Source organism: Rhinoraja longicauda, chromosome 6 (genome assembly GCF_053455715.1).
Source record: "Rhinoraja longicauda isolate Sanriku21f chromosome 6, sRhiLon1.1, whole genome shotgun sequence".
NCBI classification, from domain to species: domain Eukaryota; kingdom Metazoa; phylum Chordata; class Chondrichthyes; order Rajiformes; family Arhynchobatidae; genus Rhinoraja; species Rhinoraja longicauda.
The window spans coordinates 25,654,480-25,676,408 of NC_135958.1; the positions used below are offsets into that span (position 1 = coordinate 25,654,480).

Genomic DNA, 21,929 nt, shown 5'->3' on the forward strand with positions numbered 1-21,929 from the left:
TCCGCCCGGCCGCCTGTGGGCGCTGCAGGGGGCGGCGCTGCGGGGCGGGGGGCTTCTCCTCTGCTGCTGTTGCCGGGGAGACGCGGGAGCGGCGACGGTGATGGCGGACTCAAGGTCCTCACTCCCACCCCCTGACCCACTCTCCCCTCCTCCCTCACTCCACCTTCCTGACCCTCTCTCAATCCCCCTCACTCCCTCCCCCTTCCCTCTCTCCCCCTCCCTCATTCTCTCCCTCACCCCCTCCCTCATTCTCTCCCTCACCCCCTCCCTCATTCTCTCCCTCACCCCCCTCCCTCATTCTCTCCCCCCTTCCCCCCCTCATTCTCTCCCTCACCCCCCTCCATCATCCCCTCCCTCACTCTCTCCCCCCTCACTCTCTCCCCCTTCACTCCCCCCTACTCACTCCCTCACTCACTCCCCCCTCATTCTCTCCCTCACCCCCTCCCTCATTCTCTCCCTCACCCCCCTCCCTCATTCTCTCCCCCCTTCCCCCCCTCATTCTCTCCCTCATCCCCTCCCTCACTCTCTCCCCCCCTCACTCTCTCCCCCTTCACTCCCCCCTACTCACTCCCTCACTCACTCCCCCCTCACTCTCTCCCCCCCTCACTCTCTCCCCCTCCCCTCACTCTCTCCCCCTTCACTCCCCCCTACTCACTCCCTCACTCACTCCCCCCTCACTCACTCTCCCCTCCCTCCCCCTTCACTTCCCTCCCCCTTCACTCTCTTCCCCTCCCCTCCCTCATTCTCTCCCTCACCCCCCCTCACTCACTCCCCCCTCACTCACTCTCCCTCTCCCTTCCTCCCCCCTCACTCTCTCCCCCTCCCCTCACTCTCTCTCCCTTCACTCCCCCTACTCCCTCACTCATTCCCTCCTCATTCCCTCACTCTTCCCCCTCCCTCACTCTCCCCCCTCCCTCACTCTCTCCCCCTTCACTCCCCCCTACTCACTCCCTCACTCACTCCCCCTCACTCACTCCCCCCTCACTCTCTCCCCCCCTCACTCTCTCCCCCTCCCCTCACTCTCTCCCCCTCCCCTCACTCTCTCCCCCTACTCACTCACTCCCTCACTCACTCCCCCCCTCACTCACTCTCCCCCTCCCTCCCCCTTCACTTCCCTTCCCCTTCACTCTCTTCCCCTCCCCTCCCTCATTCTCTCCCTCACCCCCCCTCACTCACTCCCCCCTCACTCACTCTCCCTCTCCCTTCCCTCCCCCTCACTCTCTCCCCCTCCCCTCACTCTCTCCCCCTTCACTCCCCCTACTCCCTCACTCATTCCCTCCTCATTCCCTCACCCCCCTCCCTCACTCTTCCCCCTCCCTCACTCTCCCCCCTCCCTCACTCTCCCCCCTCCCTCACTCTCTCCCCCTTCCCTCACTCTCTCCCCCTTCTCTTCCCTTACTTACTGCCCCCTCCCTTCTCCCTCTTCCTCTTCCCTCCCTCCTCTCGCTGTGTGCTGTTTGTTCTGTGAGGGCGGCCGAGTGGTCGGCAGGGAGGGAGTGGGGAGAGGTGGAGGGAGCGATAAAGGATGGGAGGTGAGAGAAAGAATGAGAAGGGATGGAGGGAGGTAAGAGGGAGTCTTTAACAAACTCCCTGCACAACATGATCACGTTGCACCTCATTTAAGAACATAAAACGTCAGTGCTGGGGATTATTCAGCTCTATAATTCTGCTGCATTATTTTAAAAGATCTCATGGTAGGTCTTATGCCTCAAGTTTACATTACATAGACGGATCTCAATATCCCGTGAAACCAAGTTTCCAAAAAATCTTCTCATCCTTGATTATGCAGACCAGCAGAATACTCACAGCCATCTGGGTTGGAGAATATAATCCTCTGTTTAGCAACATTTCTCCTTCTCCAATTCCAATATGGCAATTAATCCCTTAACCTAATCCTGCTGAACATTTCTTGCATTTTATATTAATATTTCAGTATAGCTGCTTACAATTCCTTGTTGATATTAAATACACATTGAGAATGTTGGCAAGCTTGGTCTTAGACTTGAACCTGAGGCAAGCTTTAGAACAGATACCTGCACCATGTATAATGTATTGAATAGCTACTCGAGAGGGAACTTTTTAACACAAAAGATAGTGGGTACATGGAACGAGCTGCCGGAGGAGGTAGTTGAGGCAGGTACTATCACAATGTTTAAATAGCATTTGGACTGGTACATGGGTAGGATAGATTTCGAGGGATATGGGCCAAACACAGGCAGGTGCGACTAGTATAGATGGGGCATGTTGGTCATGGGCAAATTCAGTCGAAGGGTCGGTTTCCATACTGTATGACTGATTCTATTTCACCTTTGTCATAGAACTTAGAATAGTGCAGCACAAGAATATGTCCTTCGACCCACAGTGCCTGTTCCAAACATGATGCCAACTAATCTCCTTTTCCTGTACGTGATCCATGGTGGAGCAGACTTGATGGGCCGAATGGCATAATTCTGCTCCAATATGATCTTATATCCCTTGATAACTGATCTCTGCATAAGCCTCCTGCTGCTGCCATCATCCCTGCTTTGGTCACTTGTGGACCCGAATGTACCACTTCTGGCTTCCTTGTCTTGACTTAAACTTGAGGAACATGAGATCATTCAAATGAAATGATGAGTGGAAAAGGGCACCTAGTCCATCCAGCCTGCCCCACTCTTTATAAGGTCACCCTATAATCTACGCTCCAGGGGGCAACATCCAGCTTGATTGATTGATTGGTTGAAAGCTACAGCATGGAAAACCTCCCAGGCCCACCGTGTCCACACTGACCATCGATCACCTGTTTGCCTAACCTCTCCTTATAACTCAGGTCCTCTAGACCTACCACATTCTAATAAATCTTCTTTACACTCTGATCCCTTCCCTACAGCAGGGTAACCAAAACTATAGTATGTACAGTACTCCAGTGTGGCCTCACCAATGTCTTGTACAATTGCAATTTAACGTCCCAATTTTTGTATTCAATGGAAGATAAGACACAAAAAGCTGGAGTAACTCTGGCGGGTCAGGCAGCATCTCTGGAGAAAAGGAATAGGTGACATTTCAAGTCGAGACCCTTCTTCAGACTGAGAGTCAAGGGAAAGGGAAACGAGAGATATCTCTACAAAATCTCTAGTGTTCGATGCCCTTACTCAGAAGGCCAGTGTGCCAAATGCCTTCACCGTCCTGACTACTTGTGACGCCACTCTTAGAGAGCTACATACTTGTACTTCTTAATCTCTCTGTTTTGCAGCACTCCCCAGGGCCCTAACATTCACATTATCCAGGTTTGACGTTGCAAAAACAGTTCACACTTACCTGAATTGTACGGTATTTGCCATTCACTGGCCAATTTACCCAACTGATCAAGATACTGCTGTAATGTTTGACAACCTTCTGGATACCTCCTATTTTGGTGTCAACAGCAAACGTGCCAACCAAACCTTGTGCATTCTCATCCAAATTGTTTAAATAGCGAACAACAAGGCCTCCAATTCTAAAAACAACCTTCAAGCATTATCAGCCTCTGTTTTCTACCATCAAGCCAATTATGTCTCCAATTAGCTCTGTCTGGACCTCATGCAATTTCACCTTCCAGAGCAGCCGACCATGTGGCACCTTGTCAATATAGTTCATATAGACAATGTCCACCGTTGCTGGTTTGTTAATGACTTCAGACCAAAGATTTTGTCTTAACCTGAAGTAGCCTAGCAACCTACTCAGCTAAATTGAACAGTACCCATCGTCGTAAATTGCTTCATCAATGAGCTTGCTACATCACAAAATCAAATGAGGGATGTCGCTGAAGATTGTAATGTGTTTGCGGATCCTCCGGTAGTGAAGCAGCCCATGCATGCATATTTGACCCTGCACAACATGCAAGCTTGGACTGATCAAGACAATTAATAAAGGAAGACAAATGCTAGACAATGATATTCAAAGTCACTTGTCTTATGAATTAGCTACGACATAAGATGGCATTGGCAGCTATTTAATTCTAGCAAAAAACTCACCACCTTGTTCCTTAAAACAAACTGAGGTTTTGATCAATCACTCTAACATTTGCTGGTGTGGCATTGTGTCAACCTGTTGAAAATGTTTCTGGGAAAGACCTCAGGATATTTTGCCACAACAAAAGCTTTTCGCTGTACCTTCGTACACGTGATAATAAACTAATGACGATGAGAAGGGTCCCGACCCGAAATGTCACCTGTTCATTTTCTCTAGAGATGCTGCCTGACCCGCTGAGTTCCTCCAGCATTTTGTGTTCATCCTAATTCTATTTTCCATATTATATTACTCTGCATACATCTGCTATCATCATTTCAGTGAATAATCACCCTAATACTATCCATAATTAAACTAATTAACTATATTCTGTATCGAATCATTAATAAATACCAGAAGCATATTATTATCACTAGCTTAAAAATGCCATAAGGATATGTGGTAGAATTTGCAGAAAGTCAGAATTCTCTATGTCAGGTCATTTGTAACCCGGGGAGCCTCTGTATATACTAACATTCCAAGTAAAGTAGGAATAATGCCTGGATAATTTATACTTTTATTCACTCATGTGAAATATCATTGATGAAATACCCCTAATTATTTAGTCACAAAATACATAAATTATACTTTACCTCAGTATTCAAGCAACGCGTTTTTGATCTGGAGATTTGAAATATGGCTGTGGCTGTTGAGATGAAGCCATTTATAAACTTTGTTCTTTGGAGAAACCATTACATTTTTAATTGATTTAATGCTGCCAGAAGTGAATTATGCATAAGCTAACGTCAAACTAAATTAGTAAGGAAAGAATTAGCACAATACTTCAATTCAGCTTCATGGCAACCGAGAGATCAGGATTAAAAATTAGGTACTATTATTACACCAAAAGAATTGTACTCAACTTTCTGCCTCATTTGCCAGTTCTGGGGTTGGAATTTACGAGTGTGCTTTGTCCAAGGATGTAGTTAGTGTGATGTAGTTAGGCCACCAGTATTTTGAATTTCTGGAAAATATTTGAATTAAGATTGACACTTGGGAGTGTAATCCATGTAAATCCAATCATTTCCTGGTATGTGAGTACCAATGCTTGTATTGTTTTTATAAACAAACCAAAACAAATTCACAATCCATTGTAGTTTCAATGATTTCTTAAATAGAGGGATCAGTAAACAGTTAATATGTTTGCCTGTAATATTAAATAAGTAATATGTTGGGTAAATATATATATATATGATCTTGTATATGAATGTATGAATAAATGAATATATATATATATATATATATATATATATATATATATATATATATAGATAGATAACAGTGATTGCGGCAAAACGGTGAACCGTAGCGCCAAGGGTTTTGCACCGCCTTAATCGTCAATCTCCCGGACGACCGGCCGTGATATTTTCATTTGATTTGGTCGCATATTTTTTTAAGTTACAGAGGTTTAAAAGCGCTGCCCCCCCTGATTTATTGAAGGTTTTCAGGGTGGCGCTGTTGTGCGGCTGTGCTCAGCACGCATGCGCGGCATCTCCTCACTCTGTGCTCAGCACGCATGCGCGGAATCTCCTCACTCGCACCAAAAAAATGGACGCCGTTAGCGGAGCCGCCCGCCCGCGATCACCGGCTCCCCTCTCCTCTCTCCCCTTGCTTCTCTCCTCTCTCCCACACCCGGGAGACCCACTCCCCGCTATCGCCCCGCCCCCCCCCCCGGACCTTTCACTGATGCGCTCCCCCGCCCTCCCCCCCCCCCACGGAACTTTCACTGATGCGCTCCCCGCCCCCCCCCCCCCCCCCCCCCCGGACCTTTAACATGCGCTCCCCGCCCCCGGACCTTTAACTGATGCCTCCCCCGGACCTGTTGGTGCTGGGGGCAAGAGAGAGTAGGGGAAAGGGGTGTGCTGGGGAATGGGGGGGGGGCAGAGTAAGAGTGTGTCTGGGGGAGGGAGAATGGGGGGGGTCTGAGTATGGGGACTGGGGAGGGGGACAACAGGGGTGGTGGGGGAAAGAGGGGTACTGGGAAAAGGGGAGGTCGTGGGGAAAGGGGGGGGTGTGGGGAGAGTAAGAGTTGGGCTGGGGGAGGAGAGAATGGGGAGTGTGGGAACGGGCCCAACGGGCCCTCTTTGCTAGTATATATATATAAAAATACACCGATGACCCAAAACATTATGACAACTGACAGGTGAAGTGAATAACATTGATTATCTTGTTATAATGGCACCTGTCCAAGGGATGTGATATATTAGGCAGCAAGTGAACAGTCATTTCTTGAAGTTGATGTGATGTGGATGCAGGAGAAATAGGCAGGAGTAAAGACCTGCGCGACTTTGACAAGGGGCAAATTGTTATGGCCAGACGACTGGGTCAGAGCATCTCTGAAACGGCAAGGCTTGTGGGGTGCTCCCAGTCAGCAGTGGTGAGTACCTACCGACAATGGTTCGAGGAGGGACAAACCACAAACTGGCAACAGGGTGTTGGGCGCCCAAGGCTCATCGGTGCGCGAGGGCAACAAAGGCTATCCCATCTGGTCCGAACTGACTGTAGAAGGTCTACAGTGGCACAAGTCACAGAAAATGTTAATGGTGGTCACGGGAGGAATGTGCCATACACAGTGGATCGCACCCTGCTGTGTATGTGGCTGCATTGCCGCAGTGCCCATGATGACATAATGTTTTGGTTCATCAATGTATATGAATAATATGAATCTGCACAGTCTTCAGCCTTGGATGAAGTGCACATTGTCATAGCTTGCCAAAAATAGACAAAGGGCAGTTAGGAGAGAAGGATCAAGTTCTTTATTTAAACAATGTTATATGTAGAATAAACTGCTTGAAAGGATAGATTATGTTGCAATTGCCTGTGGATTTGCACATGTTTGAAATGGATCATTTATAAGGGTTACAGAGAAAGAATAGGAATTGGATGGAATAGAGTAATAGAACACGGAAACAGGCTCTTCAGCCCAACTTGCCAACGCGGCCATGGTGCCCCATCTCAGCGAGTCCCATTTGCCCATGTTTGGCCCATATTCCACAAACCTTTCCTATCCAAGTGGTTATCCAAATGTTTTTAAAATGTCCTTCAATTTTTCCGCGTTTCCGCAGATTTCCGCGTTTTTAAAATCCATTTTCCGCGCTTTTTGCATGGTTTCTGCATTTTTCACTTTGCCAAATAAACGGAGAAATCGGATCGAAAGAAAGAAAGAAAACAAAACGATATACAGACTTGTAACGAACACTAGGGTTCCACTAAAGATCGCTAGGAGTTCCGCGAGAAATCCCTCCCGCGAGCCCTGGAAGTCTCCTTGAAAATGTGGCACCTAGGCTGGGCAAGGCAGTCAATCTTGACCTCACCGGGACTTCCACAGCCGATCGGTGGGTTGAATTTGCAACCTGCGTCCGAGGCTCTGGAACTCCAGCCCAGCTGGAGCCAGCACATCTATCCGCATTGCCGACTTCCTTGGCCTGCTGGGTAAACCAGCAAAGCTCTGGAACCAGTAGTTCCAGAAAATCAGTGGTGGAACTGTAATGAGGAAACATTAAATTTAAGTGCAAGATTATATAACTAAATTAATTAAGACAGGATTAAAATATAAAACACAGCAGAAAAACCAATTACCACCTTTTTGGGCTGATTACCAATTAATGTGCGAATTTACTTCAAAATGTTATTAGTGTACAGTGATATATTCACATTGTTTTGTAATATCTGTTTTTACTGTGAAATGCACTAAAAGAGGCTTGAAACTGGTAATTTTGTGTATAAATGTTCAGACATTTTCTAAATTTTTGACCCCCCTTGCACAAGCGATCGGCTCTTTTCCTCTATTTCTTTTACCTCACTCACATGCCTGATAATACATTTGGCGGGTCAAATAGCCTTTTCCTACTTTATGTAAAGACATCCCATGACAAATCATTGTACCTAGCTTGTTGGCATCATTTGCTGATCAAATATTGCAGTTATGCATCAAAAACCCTCTGGGGGAATGGAATTGATGGAAGAATAAATAAATAGGATGAGATTGTAATACGGCAATGATATGCTTCAAGGCAACAGAGCGAAAGGGAAGTTCCTTTAATTGGCATTTTTGAACAAGGGTAATGTTGAAAAATGTAAACACTGGCTTTGGAGGCAGAAGGAATGGTTGAAAAGTCATGATGTGAAATATAAGGAGAAATTATAGTAAAGGCATACAAATATGAACAAATGCAGACTGAATCACAAAACTATTAATTCCAAAACTAAATTGTTGGAAGTAGACCATTTGCCCCCTTTGGTGTACTTAACTCAATTTGCTTTTGCTTCTGAAGAAGGATCTCGACCTGAAATGTCACCCAATCCTTCTTTCCAGAGATGCTGCCTGTCCCGCTGAGTCACTCCAGCTTTTTGTGTCTATCTTCGGTTTAAAGCAGCATTTGCAGTTCCTTCTTACACACTGCTTTTGCTCCTTAGTCTATTTATCATTTTCCTAAACAAAAATGACTTAATCTCAATGTCGTGCATTTTTATCCATTAAGCATCTACAACTTTAGAGATAAAACCCCACATATCTGCAACCATTTGTGCAAGATTGCAGTTCCTGATGAATGGTCCCGACCCAAAACGTCACCCATTGTTTCACTTCAGAAATGCTGCCTGTTCCGCTGAGTTACACCAGTATTTTGTGTCTTATCTTCAGTGTAAACCAGCACCTGCCGTTCCTTCTTACCCATTGTAGTTCCTGGTTTTAGCTCTGAATGACCTAGGTCTAATTTTAGTTCTCCACTAGAGGAAATTGCTTACGTCAGACCATTATATTGAGATTACGCTGCACTTAAACCTTCTCCCTTCGCTTACATGCATCAACATGTTTTGCATTCTTTTCACAGCCATCTGTTTATTGATTTTGCTTATAGATACATATATGCTATTTCCTTTAAATATTCCCAGTAGCAGTTCTACATTGTACGTGAACTCTGGATAAAGAATAATGTTTTAGATGGATTCATTTTCATCAGAACTAGAAAAATATCGGAAAACATTAAGTTGCAGAGAGAGGAGCAATGCAAAGAACCGGGGGGTATAACCATGACAGTATGTCGACTGTGAATTATACAAGTGCTGTGCATTCAGGTTGGGAGAAAGAGTTGGAAGACTGGTTCATTGCAACTGACCTTCATAAGATCAGAAGTTCTAGGAGCAGAATTAGGCCTATCGACCTTTCAAGTCTACTCCATTCAATAATGGCTGATCTATCTTTCCCTCTCAACTCTATTCTCCTGCTTTCTCCCCATAATCTATGATAACCCTTACGAATCAAGAATCTGTCAATCCCGGCCATAGAGAATAACCCAGTCTTCCTTCGAAATCGGTCAGGCAGCATCTGTGAGCGAACATTACAAATTGGTGATCCTGCCATGGGAACCTGTCAAACCTTTAGTTTGAGAGCAGTCTTTTATATTACTTATTTCAGCCGATCTGCATTCTGTTTTTGTACAACAGCAGCTGCTGCATTATTCTATTATACCATGTCCCAGCTACGGCAATATTCAGTCCTGAAGATTAATAGCTCATTGCTGCATGGATACATTTTACTTAATTCTCAAATTTTGCGCTTCACCCAGAGTGCACTGACAATGTAGAACTCGCTGCTACTGGGAATATTTAAAGCAAATAGCATAGAAGTACAAGCAAAATCAATAAACAGATGGCTGTGAAAAGAATGAAAATATGTTGATGCATGCAAGCGATGGGAAATGGTTTAAGTAGTGTAAACTCAATAAACAATTCAGGGAAACACAGTGGTGCAGCTGTAGAGCCACTGTCTCACAGCGCCAAAGACCCAAGTTTGCTCCTGATTGATGGTGCTGTTTGTGTGGAGTTTGCACGTTCTCCCTTTGACCACATGGGTTTCCTTCTTCCGGGTGCTCCGGTTTCCACCCACATGTCCCAAAAGACGTGCAGGTTTTTAGGTTAACTGGTCTCTGTAAATGTTCTCTAGTGTGTAGGGAGTGGATGAGAAAGTAGGATAACAGAACTAGTGTAAACGAGCGCTCGATGGTCAGCGTGGACTCGCTGAGCCAAAGGGCCTGTATCCATGCTGTGTCTAAACTAAACTAAATTTCCAAAGTATACACCCAACATTTAATCTTCGCAGGTTTAACCATTAAACACAATATTAACACTTAGAGGAAAAATTGTAAAATAATATTGCAAAGTGTACTAACGTTCCAGAATGCTGTCTCTAATTGTCTATTTGAAATGCAAGAAAACAGCAGGGTAATTGTTACCATATAATTAACCGATGAGTTTATTTGATAATAAATGCTTAAAGCAAAATGTTTGCATTCCGGACCAATTAGCTGAACACCCCCGCTCTGCAATGATGTGCGAGCCATGAAAATACTCCCTTCAAATAGTGTTCTGACAAACTAAACACACTCATTCGTACTAGTGTGAGTACTATCTGTGACTTTCTGTCTGAATGCCATATCGAAAACGGAATGGATTTTTGTCAGCTATCATATTTCACTTCCCTCATTTTTTCTATGACATCGAAGGCCATTTGGCCCGTTGGGTCTCTGCCAGTTCTCCGAGCAATCCCATCTCTCCAACTGCAGATCTACCCAATCCTTTTTTTATATTCTTGAATTAAATCATATCTATCAATGGATCCAGGAAAAAAAGTGTCTCCTTTCATTTGGTTGATTGTCTTCTTCACAGTGTCAGGGATTTAAATGAAGAATTGTGATACTTTCAGTCAGTTACAACTGGGAAATCAATGTACCACTTAAAACTCAATAGAATGTAGCATGACATATCTTCTTTTGTTTTTCATTAGAATATCCATTAAAGAGAAGGCCAAATATGGCTTGAAGGCACATGATGTAGGAAATAAATACTCAGACTTGGCCCTTCCCAGAGCTTCAGTGCTTGTGCCTCTGTTGATAAAAAACAATGAGCTTCATGTACTGCTCACAGTCCGATCCATGCAGGTAATGTCTGAGTACTTAGAGAGTGTAAGCATGATCTAAGTTATTACGATGGGAGGGTATTACCATTGGCCAAAGGGATTCACAGGTTCAGGACCCTCTGCTTTTTCCATCAGTTGTAATGGATGGACAGATGATGGGCAGCGAGCCTTTTAATCCCTGAGTGACTCCTTGGTTGTAGATGTACAATTTATTTTTCATTGTATTTGAATTGTTTAAAGATGCGTAAGTACACCAGGATAGACTAACAGGGGTGGCACGGTGGCGCAACGGTAGAGTTGCTGCCTTGCAGCATCAGATACCCGGGTTCGATCCTGACTACGGGTGCTGTCTGACGGAGTATGTACGTTCTCCATGTGACCGCGTGGGTTTTCTCCGGGTGTTCCGGTTTCCTCCCACACTCCAAAGACGTACAGGTTTGTAGGCTAATGGGCTATTGTAAATTGGCCTTGTGTGTAGGATAGTGCTAGTGCACAGGGTGATTGCTGGTCAGATTTGGGTCGAAGGGGCTTTTTCCACACTGTATGTCTAAGACTAAAACTAAACTAAAACCATTAAGTAAAGTGAACTTACTGCGACTCCTGGAAACCTAAAATAAAACTAAAATTGCTGGAAGTATTCAGTGGATTAAGCAGTATCTGTGAAGGGAGATACCAATTAATGCTTTAAGTTATTGACTTACTATGAGAAGTTCCATAGTTTGAAAATGCAAAGTATCCTTTCAGTTCATGGCTTTAAAAAAAGCAGTACATCAAGGCTGAGTGTTGTCAATGTACCTAGAGATATTCCTGATTAAGAGCTTGAACCAGCTGGAGCTCCCAGTCACAAGCTACTTCCATTCCCTGTCACATTCTCATATGGATCTGTCTGTCCACTGCTGGAGTGAGGCCACATGCAAACTGGAAGAACAGTGCCTCATATTTCTCTTGGGTAATCTATAACTCAAAGGCATGAACAATTAATTCTCCAATTTCACTTAACCCTCCCCTCTTTCACTGTCCTGATCTCCCCAAGTCCCCTCACACAACTTTCCTTCCACTTCCCCAACTCCCATTTCCGTTCCCCTCTTCCACCTACTGCTGCCTTCTGCACCATCTCCAGCCATTTGCGACTCTCCACCTTTCTTGCTCCCACCTGAGTCATCTGCTAGTCAACACCTCATTACCTGGCTCTCCCAATTTCTTGCCCCACCCCTTCTCCTCACCTCTTCCCACCAGCCATCTCCCCTCTATACCAGCCTTGAAGAAGGAAACCAGACCCAAAACGCTGTCTGTCCATTTCCCTCCATAGATGTTGTGCTGAGTTCCACCAGCAGTTTGTTTTTTGCTCTTCCAAGAATCAGTGTTCGCAGAGCAGGAAACAATCAGGCTGAGTTTTCTCTAATTTGCAGAGGCTTTGTTATGTAAATTGATTAATGGAGAGGATGAGCAAGTGTTCGATAATTCTTAACGTCTAATTAATATCAAAGAAAAATGAGATCTTTACATGCAGGATGTGTTCTGACTTACAATGACCAACATGCTATTCAGGCTAATATGTGTTTAGACATTTGAATAGAGAGCATTGTTAAAATAATCCATATTAATAACATGGTTGGATTTTTAACTTGAGGATGAGACAGCTGAGAAATGTTAACAGAACATTTCAGATATAAAGTATTACATTCTAGAACCACTCAGGAGTGCATACAAATCAGCATGTAATCCCATTAAGATGATAGTGGTGGTTTCAATCTTAACTCAGAAATTAAATTACCTAAGTCAGTTCGATGATCATATGTAGTTATATATGTGCATATTAAATGGGTGAGGAATGTTATGTGCTGGAGACTATTTTCCATTGGATCATAAGATTTTTCGGATGCCCTGATGGATTTGAATCATGGGTTAAAATGTGTGATTGGTTTTCCAATAATTTAGAACCAGCTTTCTCCTGGTAACTGGGAAGAAAACACTTTTTATTTTTTAAATGTTGAAAACGCTAATCTAATCGAGTCATGCAGCCCTCAAACAAGTCTTTCAGCCCACCATGACCATGATGACTTTAGAACTTAGAGAACATAGAACAGTACAGCACAGCACAGGAACGGACCCCTTAGGCCACAATGTATGTGCTGAACATAATGCCAAGTTAAATTCATTTCATCTGCCTGAACATGATCCATATTCCCTCTATACCTTGCACTTCATGTGCCTATCTAAAAGCCACTTACACGTCACTATTGTATCTGCCTCCATCACCACCCCTGGCAATGCATTCTGTGCCCCCCATTCCCAATGTAAAAAACTTGCACTGCACATCTCCATTCGACTTTCCCATTCACCCCTTATGGCTACGCCCTCTAGTGTTAGACATTTCCACCCTGGAAAAAGATTCTGACCTCCTATCCTATCTATGCCCCTTATAATTTTATAGATGTATAATAGTCATATCAAATAACGATTATACTTACCATCAAATAACTATCACTAACCAATGTCATTTTCCAGCACTCAGCCTGAAACCTTCAATGCCTTGATGATTTCATTGCTCATCCAGGTTGTATTTAAATGTTGTGAGACATTAAATCTTGCACCACCTTCTCAAGCAGTGTGTTCCAGAACTCCAACGACCCTCCAGGTGAAAACAATTGTTCCTGAAATCCTTACACCTCTAACCCTCTGGTTTTAGACACCTCGGCTCCAGGGGAAGGTTTCTTATAGCTATCTTATCTCTAGCCTTCACAATTTTGTATACCTTTATCAGGTTCACAATCATTCTATTTTGCTTCAAGGAGAGTAAACCTAGACTATCCAGTCTAGGCAACCGACTGATTAATCTCTGCAATGCAATCACACCACATAAAATGTAGCAGGCGATCTACACACAGTATTCCAACTATGGTCAAACCAATTTTTCATAAAAATATACCATAAAATTCCTAGTCTCATATTCCCCGCCTTGTGCAATGAAGCCCAAATATCCCACATGGCTTCTTCACCACCTAATCGACCTGTGCAGTCATGTTCAGAGATCCGTGACCTTGTTATACGTAATAAACTATTAGAAATGTAAATAAAACTCCTGAAACTTAAGTTAATGAACGATCTAAAAATCAGATTCCCACAGTCTATTAAAATCATTGGCATAATATTTTTTGCTTATTTTTGGACCCAGAGCAGAAATTTCTGGCATGTTTGATCATGAGTGGTGGGCATTTGGCCAATGTTTTTTGTTTGATTGAAAGACAACGTGGAAACAGGCCCTTCGGCCCACCGAATCCACGTTGACCATTGATCACCCATTCACATAATTTCTATGTTATCCCACTTTCTCCTCCACTCCCTACACAGAGGTAAATTAACCTACAACCCCACATGTCTTTGGGATGTGAGAGAAAACCAGAACACCTGGAGAAAAGCCACATAGTTACAGGGAGAACATGCAAACACCACACAGACAGCACTGTAGGTCAGAATCAAACCTATGTCTCTGGTGCTGTACGGAGTTTGTACATTCTCCCCATGACCTTCCTGGGTTTTCTCCGAGATCTTCAGTTTCCTTCCACACTCCAAAGACGTACAGGTTTATAGGTTAATTGGCGTGGTACGAATGTAAAATTGTCCTTAGTGTGTATAGGGTAATGTTAATGTGCGGGGATCGCTGGTCGGTGCGGACATGGTGGACCCGAAGGGCCTGTTTCCGCGCTGTATCTCTGATCTAAAATCAGAATCTCTGTGTTTGCAACCATGTAAGCCGATAGCCAAAAACTGCTGCCCCTTCCGCTGGTTGACTACATATGGTGATGGCTTTGTTGCCTTTATTCATTAACCTGGCGCATTAATCATCTCACTATAAACTGCATGGCTCGCAGGCTGGAGACATTTACAGGTAGCAACACATTGAGAATTACAGATGGTGTCTGAATCAAAATGTGCACTATGTCCTTGAAATGTACATTTTACATTGTGTAGTCAGGAGGTGTACAGTTGGGACTGCTTTCTGCTGATGATAGTGGTTTTTAGGGCAAAGGAGAAAGCTTGCATGATTCAATGCAATCTGAAGTAACGCGGTGCCCACCTGATTTATTTTCCCTGGTGATAAGACATTTTGCTGCCTAATACTGCAGATGAGATCACTTCAACTTGGCATCATGTTTGGCATGAACATTGTGGTTCCTGTGCTGCACTGTTCTGTGCAGTTCTTTGCAGAATTACATTTTAGTCCAAATTTTCAACAAACAAAAGTTATTTTAGGTTTTCAAATTTAATAAATGGAGTTCAAGTTCCACATCTGAGGAAGGCGAACAGCTGTACAGTGAATATTTCTGCTCAAAATGTCCTATTGGTCCTGTAGAACAATATCATAAAAGTTCTGCAGCAGAATGCTAATAGCCGGAGCATCAGTCAATCTCTCACTGTGCTCCTTTGAACTCTGCGCTGTGCGTAGTGCAGAAGCCATTTTGTGTAACCAACAGTAATCCCTTGTAACTATCATAATTTCACACTCGTTATTTACGACAGATTCAGAAAATGAATGCATGATGTAGTAAAATTTCTCATATATGGAACAGGCAATAAATTGGTAGAAAAAGAGACTTTTCTATTTTCCTTCATGGATAATGCGGAAAATATCTATTGTGCATGAACTTGGCTCAATAATTGTGGTTGCAAGTCACCTATATTGCAGTAATCTTTAGAAAATGCACAAAATGCTGGACTAACAACGGGTCAGGCAGCATCTCTGGAGAACACAGATGGGTGATACTTCAAGACTGAAGAAGGCTCCTGACCCGAAACGTCATCTCTCCATGTTCTCCAGGGATGCTGCCTGACCTGCTGAGTTACTCCAGCATTTTGTGGCTTTCATTAGTAAACCAACATCTGCAGTTAACTTTCATTAGTAAACCAACATCTTAACTCGCAAATACAGCAGACCTGATAAGGACAGCAGGTTTTCCATCCTTGAAAGATACTAGCGTACCTGATATTTATTTTCAAGAAGCTAATGACATATGTGTCACTGCTGCTGAATTAACTGAATTTGAATTCACAAGTTGCCATGGTGAGATTTGAACTTTGGTGTAACTGGCCTATTAACGTAGACTCTCTCACATACTGGTTCAATACATATGCTGTAATGCCCCATAAATGTGATGTATAAATAGATGTATTTTTTTGTCCTGTTTACTGGTTTTCTTGTCAAATGGGAATACAAAATGCACTGTGCAAGACTCCCAAGAAATACCAGGCAATGTATTTCTTGCAGTCCTTTCCCAAATATCTCACCACTGTTTTGAATTTTATATTTTTTCTGCTTCAGCATACTGTCTGTTTTTTTAAATCTCCATTAGACATTGCTTAATATAAGCTTGCTGTCCTATTAAATTTTTTTTTACTATTCCCTTTACAGCGTATAATATCCTTAGATTTCCACAGAGCTGCTTATCACCTACCGTTTCTGATTTCCCATAACAGAACTTATCTTAAGAGTGTCACAGAGAGTTTATAGGGTAATATAGTACCCTATGGAGGCATTACAGAGAGTTATAGGCCTGGCACCAATCCCTTTGACACACCGCTAGTCTCAGGCCTCAACTCCGATAAGCAACCTTCCACCACCAGCTCTACTTCCGACAATAAAGCCAATTATGTATCGAATTAGCTAGCTATCTCTGCATCCCTTGAAATCTAACCTTCTAGAATAGCCTCCAGACCTTGTCAAAGGCCTTGCAGAAAGCATCCATTGCCCTTCGACTTTTAGACTTTACTTTTGAGATACAGTTTGGAAATTGGCCCTTCGGCCCACAAGTGTCCATGCCAACCAGAGATCACTCCGTACACTAGCACTATCCTACACACAAGCGACAATTTATCATTTAACCGAAGCCCATTAATCTACACACCTGTATGTCTTTGGAGGGTGGGAAGAAACTGGAGCACCCAGAGAAAACCCACACGGTCACGGGGAGAACATCCAAACTCCTTACAGACAGTCTGGATCAAACCCGAGTCTCTGGCATTATAAGGCAGCAATTCTACTGCTGCGCCACTGTGCCCTTATCAATTGTTTTAGTAACATTTTCACAAACGTCATACAGATCAGTGAGACACGATTTCCCAGCAGACACACACAAATTTATGTGGCCATTCCCTAGTCCATCCTTGTATATCCAAATGCTCATAGAACCTGCCCTTAGGATTAATTCCAGGGATTATTAGTCATTTAGCATTTTATTTTTACAGTGTTGAAAGTTCCCAATTGGTGAAACACATAGCAACTTATTTTCCTGGTCGGGCATTAAGAATAACAAAATATAATCTAAAAATTAAAGTCAGACAGACATCTGAAACTTGCTAATTACCCCCTTCCTCTCTAAATTAATTTTAAAAACTGGATATTAGTAAGTTGTTGCTTTCATGTCAAGGCCAGAATTCTATTGATTTAACATATAAACAAATGGGGAGAAACAGTATATATAGTCAAGTTGAGGTTAAGATCATTCATGGTTGATTAAGCCATTTAAAAAAAATCCTTGTCTTTAAACTCTGCAAAAGCACTCCAGCAGCTCTCAAGTCACAGAGTGTGTCTCTTCATTGTCAAGTGAAGTCAGACTGGTCCGCAAAATTCAAAGTATGATTCCTGGCCTCTGCTGATTTGTTGGTCTGGAATGAAATACCATTAGGGTTGATATACTTTGCATCAGTTGTCACGAAACAGCAATGGAGAACATTTAATTTCCATTTCCAAGGAGAGAAAAATAGACAGCTACAAACATTGGAAGAGAAAGGCACAGTGGCACAGCAGTAGGGTTGCTGCCTCACAGCACCAGAGACCCAGGTTCAATCCTGACTGCGGTGCTATCTGAACAGAGTTTGTACCTTCTCCCTGTGACCGCGTGGGTTTTCGCTGGGTGCTTTGGTGTGGTCCAGATTTGTGCTGACTTTTAACTTGAGATATTGCGTGGCGTGAAGTGACCCGCACTTCAAAGACATACTTCAAAAATTTCTAGGTTGATTAGGCTTAGGTAAAATTGTAAATTGTCCCAAGTGTGTAGGATAGTGTACAGGGTGATCGCTGGTCAGTGTGGACTCGATGGGCCCAAGGGCCTGTGTCCGTGCTGTATCTCTGAAATCTAAAGTAAAGTCTAAATGAACAATGTTGCCCTGGTTATGTTGCACCTGCTTGGTTCAAACATTAAGTCTGAATGCTCAGTTACATTCCCCTGTATGATTAAATGAATTTCAGGAATGAGTGACAGCGAGAAATAATGCAGTTAAATTTGTATGTCACTGGTAATAAATGAGAAGAACGCAGATGTAGTCCGTTGCACAAAATGCCATTGTGCAGATGGGTAGATTGTAATAATCATTGTACTGAAAAGAAAAATGCTAAAGTACTTCTCAGTGATTCTCCTCTCTAACTTAGTTTTGGTCTTAAAGTTACACAGCAACCAAGGGGAGGTTTGCTTTCCTGGCGGAAAACAGGATTCGAAAGACAGAAGTGACATAGATACAGCCCTCCGCGAGGCTCATGAAGAAATCGGCCTTCCTCCAGATCAGGTGGAAGTTATCTGCAAGATGGTCCCTATAATCAACAAGGTAACACGGCACTGATTACATAGTGGTGCAGTGATTGACTTGCTGCCTTATAGCACCAGAGACCCGGGTTCGATCCTAACTACGGAAGCTGTCTGTACAGAGTTTGTATGTTCTCCCTGTGACCGCGTGGGTTTTCTCTGGGTGCTCCAGGTTCCTTCGATACTCTAAAGACAATAGAGGTTATAAACAATAGACCTACAGGCTTGTAGGTTAATTGGTTTCGGTAAAATTGTAAATTGGCCCAAGCGTGTAGGATAGTGCTCGTGTACAGGATGATTGCTGGACCGCGCGGACTCTGGGCTGAAGGGCCTATTTTCACGCAATATCTCAAGTCAAAAGTCAGCACAAATCTGGACCATGGCTAAACCATGACTCAGTTCTTTGTAAATCACCATTCAGTAATATTCCTCCTGGAAGAGAGGATGAACTGACAGGTCAAACTAATAATTCCCACGCATTCCTAAGCATTTGCCAGAATTTCTAAATAATTCTTGCTATGCACTGGGTGACTCCTTCAGTAGTGATGATTATTAAAGATTGATTTCTTGAAGTAAGGAGTTACTTTTTTAATCTGTGGGATCAAAATAATATAAGGCACTTTAGGGAGATATATATCTTTCATCATAAGAAGTCTTCATCTGTGAGGCATCTTCAATGCTGAGTGTTAATGAGTATCAACATTTATAGAACAAGATATGTAGTGGTACTGGAACAGTCAACAAGGAATCTTCTGTGCACTGGCTTGGGTGTATAATCTGAAATACTTTGTTCAATCTAATCAGGTCAACTGAATTTGATGGGGCAATAATCCTTGACAGTGTGCACTTGTATCTAACCACGGTTTTCTCCCACGTCCCAAAGACGTACAGATTTGTAGGTTAATTGGCCGCTGTGAATTGCCCCTAGTGTGATGGGAGTGGATGAGAAAATGGGACAACATAGAACTAGTGTGAATGGGTGATGGACGGTCGGCATGGACTCAGAGGGCTGAAGGGCCTGTTTCCATGCTGTATTTGGAAACTAAACTAAAACAGCTACAGAGAGGGTTAGCATAAAGGCTTCAGCCATGGGGGCTGGCATCAAAAGTCCTCAAAGTATTTCAGATTTTTCCACAAGCTCATGAGCCTTGCAAATTTGAACAGAAGAAGCCTCCTTGTTGACAGATTCATTTCCACATCTAAAGCAGAAAGGTTTCACTGTCCATCTCTGCTCTAAATGTACTGCGTAAGTCCTACTTTAGACTGCTAATTTATTGGAGTTAGATAGGGGTTAGTCACGAGAAATTTGGCCTTCATGTCTATTGATTATATTCCTTGTATCAAACAGTGTTTGAGTATGTGTTGGTTATGTGGGGTCTATCAAGAGTGTCATAAGGTGGCAGCTGAATTCACGTGTCATTACATAGTGTTTGATCAAGTTTTAATACATTTTTATTTTTTTAATACATTTTTGTATTTTTAAAGTTTTGCCAGCTTTTGGGGAATAACATCAACATGGACAGTGTTATAGGGAAGCGGTGTCCCATATGTTCCACATTGATGTTGTACATAATTGTAATACAGACCAGACTTCCCACCATTAACTCCATCTAAACTCCAAAACAGCCAATATAATCAAAGACTTGTTCCCTCCGGGCCATTCCATCTCCCCGCTCCTACAAGTTCAGAAGCTTGAAAGCGCACACCACCAGACTGAGAAACAGCTTCTTCCCTTCTGTTATTAATCTTCTAAATGATCTTTCCTTAAACTAGGGCACTGTCCACCTCTACCATTGTTGGGGGAGTCCAGAACCAGGGGCCACAGTTTAAGAATAAGGGGTAAGCCATTTAGAACGAAGATGAGGAAAAATAATTTCAGTCAGAGAGTTGTAAATCTGTGGAATTCTCTGCCTCAGAAGGCAGTGGAGGCCAATTCTCTGGATGCTTTCAAGAGAGAGCTAGATAGAGCTCTTAAAGATAGCGGAGTCAGGGGGTATGGGGAGAAGGCAGGAACGGGGTGCTGATTGTGAATGATCAGCCATGATCACATTGAATGGCAGTGCTGGCTTGAATGGCCGACTCCTGCACCTATTGTCTATCGTCTATTATCTATACCCCATTGCGGACATTGGACTTTGGAAATGAAACTGATGCTCTACAATGCTGAGAACGATATTGTGTGCTCTGTATCTTGCACTTTGCTCTATCTATTGTACTTGAGTTTGAATTGATTGGATTGATCAATCGTATTATTTGTTCTGATTGAATAGCATGCAAATTAAAGCTTTTCACTGTACCGCGTGTGAACAATAAACCTAAACCTAAACTTCTATTTTTCACCCCACCACAGGATGACATTTTGGTGACACCAGTAGTAGCATTTATCTCAGATACATTCCAGCCACATCCCAATGCCAATGAAGTGAGTGACGTGTTTATCCTCCCAATGCGTCACTTCTTAAAGTCAGAAGAACACACCTCAACGACTTACGAAACGGGAATGTTGGTGCACTTCTTCACGTTTAAAGACCTGCAGATGTCAAAGTCATTCACTATCTGGGGTCTCACTGCACAAATCTGTGTTATCGTGGGCTATTTAGCCCTGGGCCAGAACCCTTCGTTTAAGGTTGATTTTGACCTTGATAACCCATCCATAAGTATGGATAAATATCTGTTGACAAAATATGCCACGAGCAAGCTATGAGCGGTTTTGGTATGTTTCCTCATTCTGTCTTCAGTGAGTTAATATTTTTAAGAGATTCTTTTGTTGTACATGTAAGTTAGCCCATCACTAGGCATTCTAATTATTAAATTCAACATCTAATTTCTGTATTATCATCTCAATTTCTGCTTCTTTAGGTTTCAAGTTTGGCTTTCTGTGTTGGTGGTGTGCTATAAACCAACAACTAATTCAATTGAATCTTTGGAGATGTTACCACAGTGTTTTAGGATCTTTTATGATACGCTGTATATTGATATGAACCCTGAGGAAAATCTTGTTTAATCAAATATGTATGTTACACATGCAACAAAATAAAAAAATATATTTTATTTACTTAAAATATACTTAAACAAACTGTCACACAGTCTTTATGTTTATTTTGAGTCTTGGGTACCATGTCTTTTAAGGGCTTGCACCCTTTGGCTGCAGCACACCACACAGACTGCTGCTACAATATTAGGAGTACTTCCATCAAGAGTCACATAGGTCACTGAAGATAGACACAAAAAGCTGGAGTAACTCAGTGGGACAGTGCAGTATCTCTGGAGAGAAAAAAAGGGTGACGTTTCAGGTCGAGACCCTTATTCAGATGATCTGATCAGGTGAGGGGGGAAAGATTTAATACAAACGGTGGCGCAGCGGTAGAGTTGCTGCCTTACAGCGAATGCAGCGCCGGAGACTCAGGTTC

At 43.0% G+C, this 21,929-nt stretch overlaps 1 protein-coding gene across 1 annotated transcript; it reads left to right on the forward strand.

The window, feature by feature from the left end:
• The first annotated feature begins 31 nt into the window (after positions 1-31).
• nudt7 (nudix (nucleoside diphosphate linked moiety X)-type motif 7) lies at positions 32-21,595 on the forward strand. Its single transcript, XM_078401738.1, has 4 exons — positions 32-114; positions 10,811-10,964; positions 18,383-18,541; positions 20,870-21,595. Exons 1-4 carry the CDS (start codon positions 101-103, stop codon positions 21,221-21,223), a joined length of 681 nt encoding a protein of 226 aa, XP_078257864.1. The 5' UTR covers positions 32-100; the 3' UTR covers positions 21,224-21,595.
• Positions 21,596-21,929: the final 334 nt, after the last annotated feature.

Coding starts and splice junctions, on each gene's coding strand:
- nudt7 (XM_078401738.1), top strand. Junction 10,965..18,382: donor TCACAGTCCGATCCATGCAG/GTAATGTCTGAG, acceptor TTGGTCTTAAAG/TTACACAGCAACCAAGGGGA. Junction 18,542..20,869: donor TGGTCCCTATAATCAACAAG/GTAACACGGCAC, acceptor ACCCCACCACAG/GATGACATTTTGGTGACACC.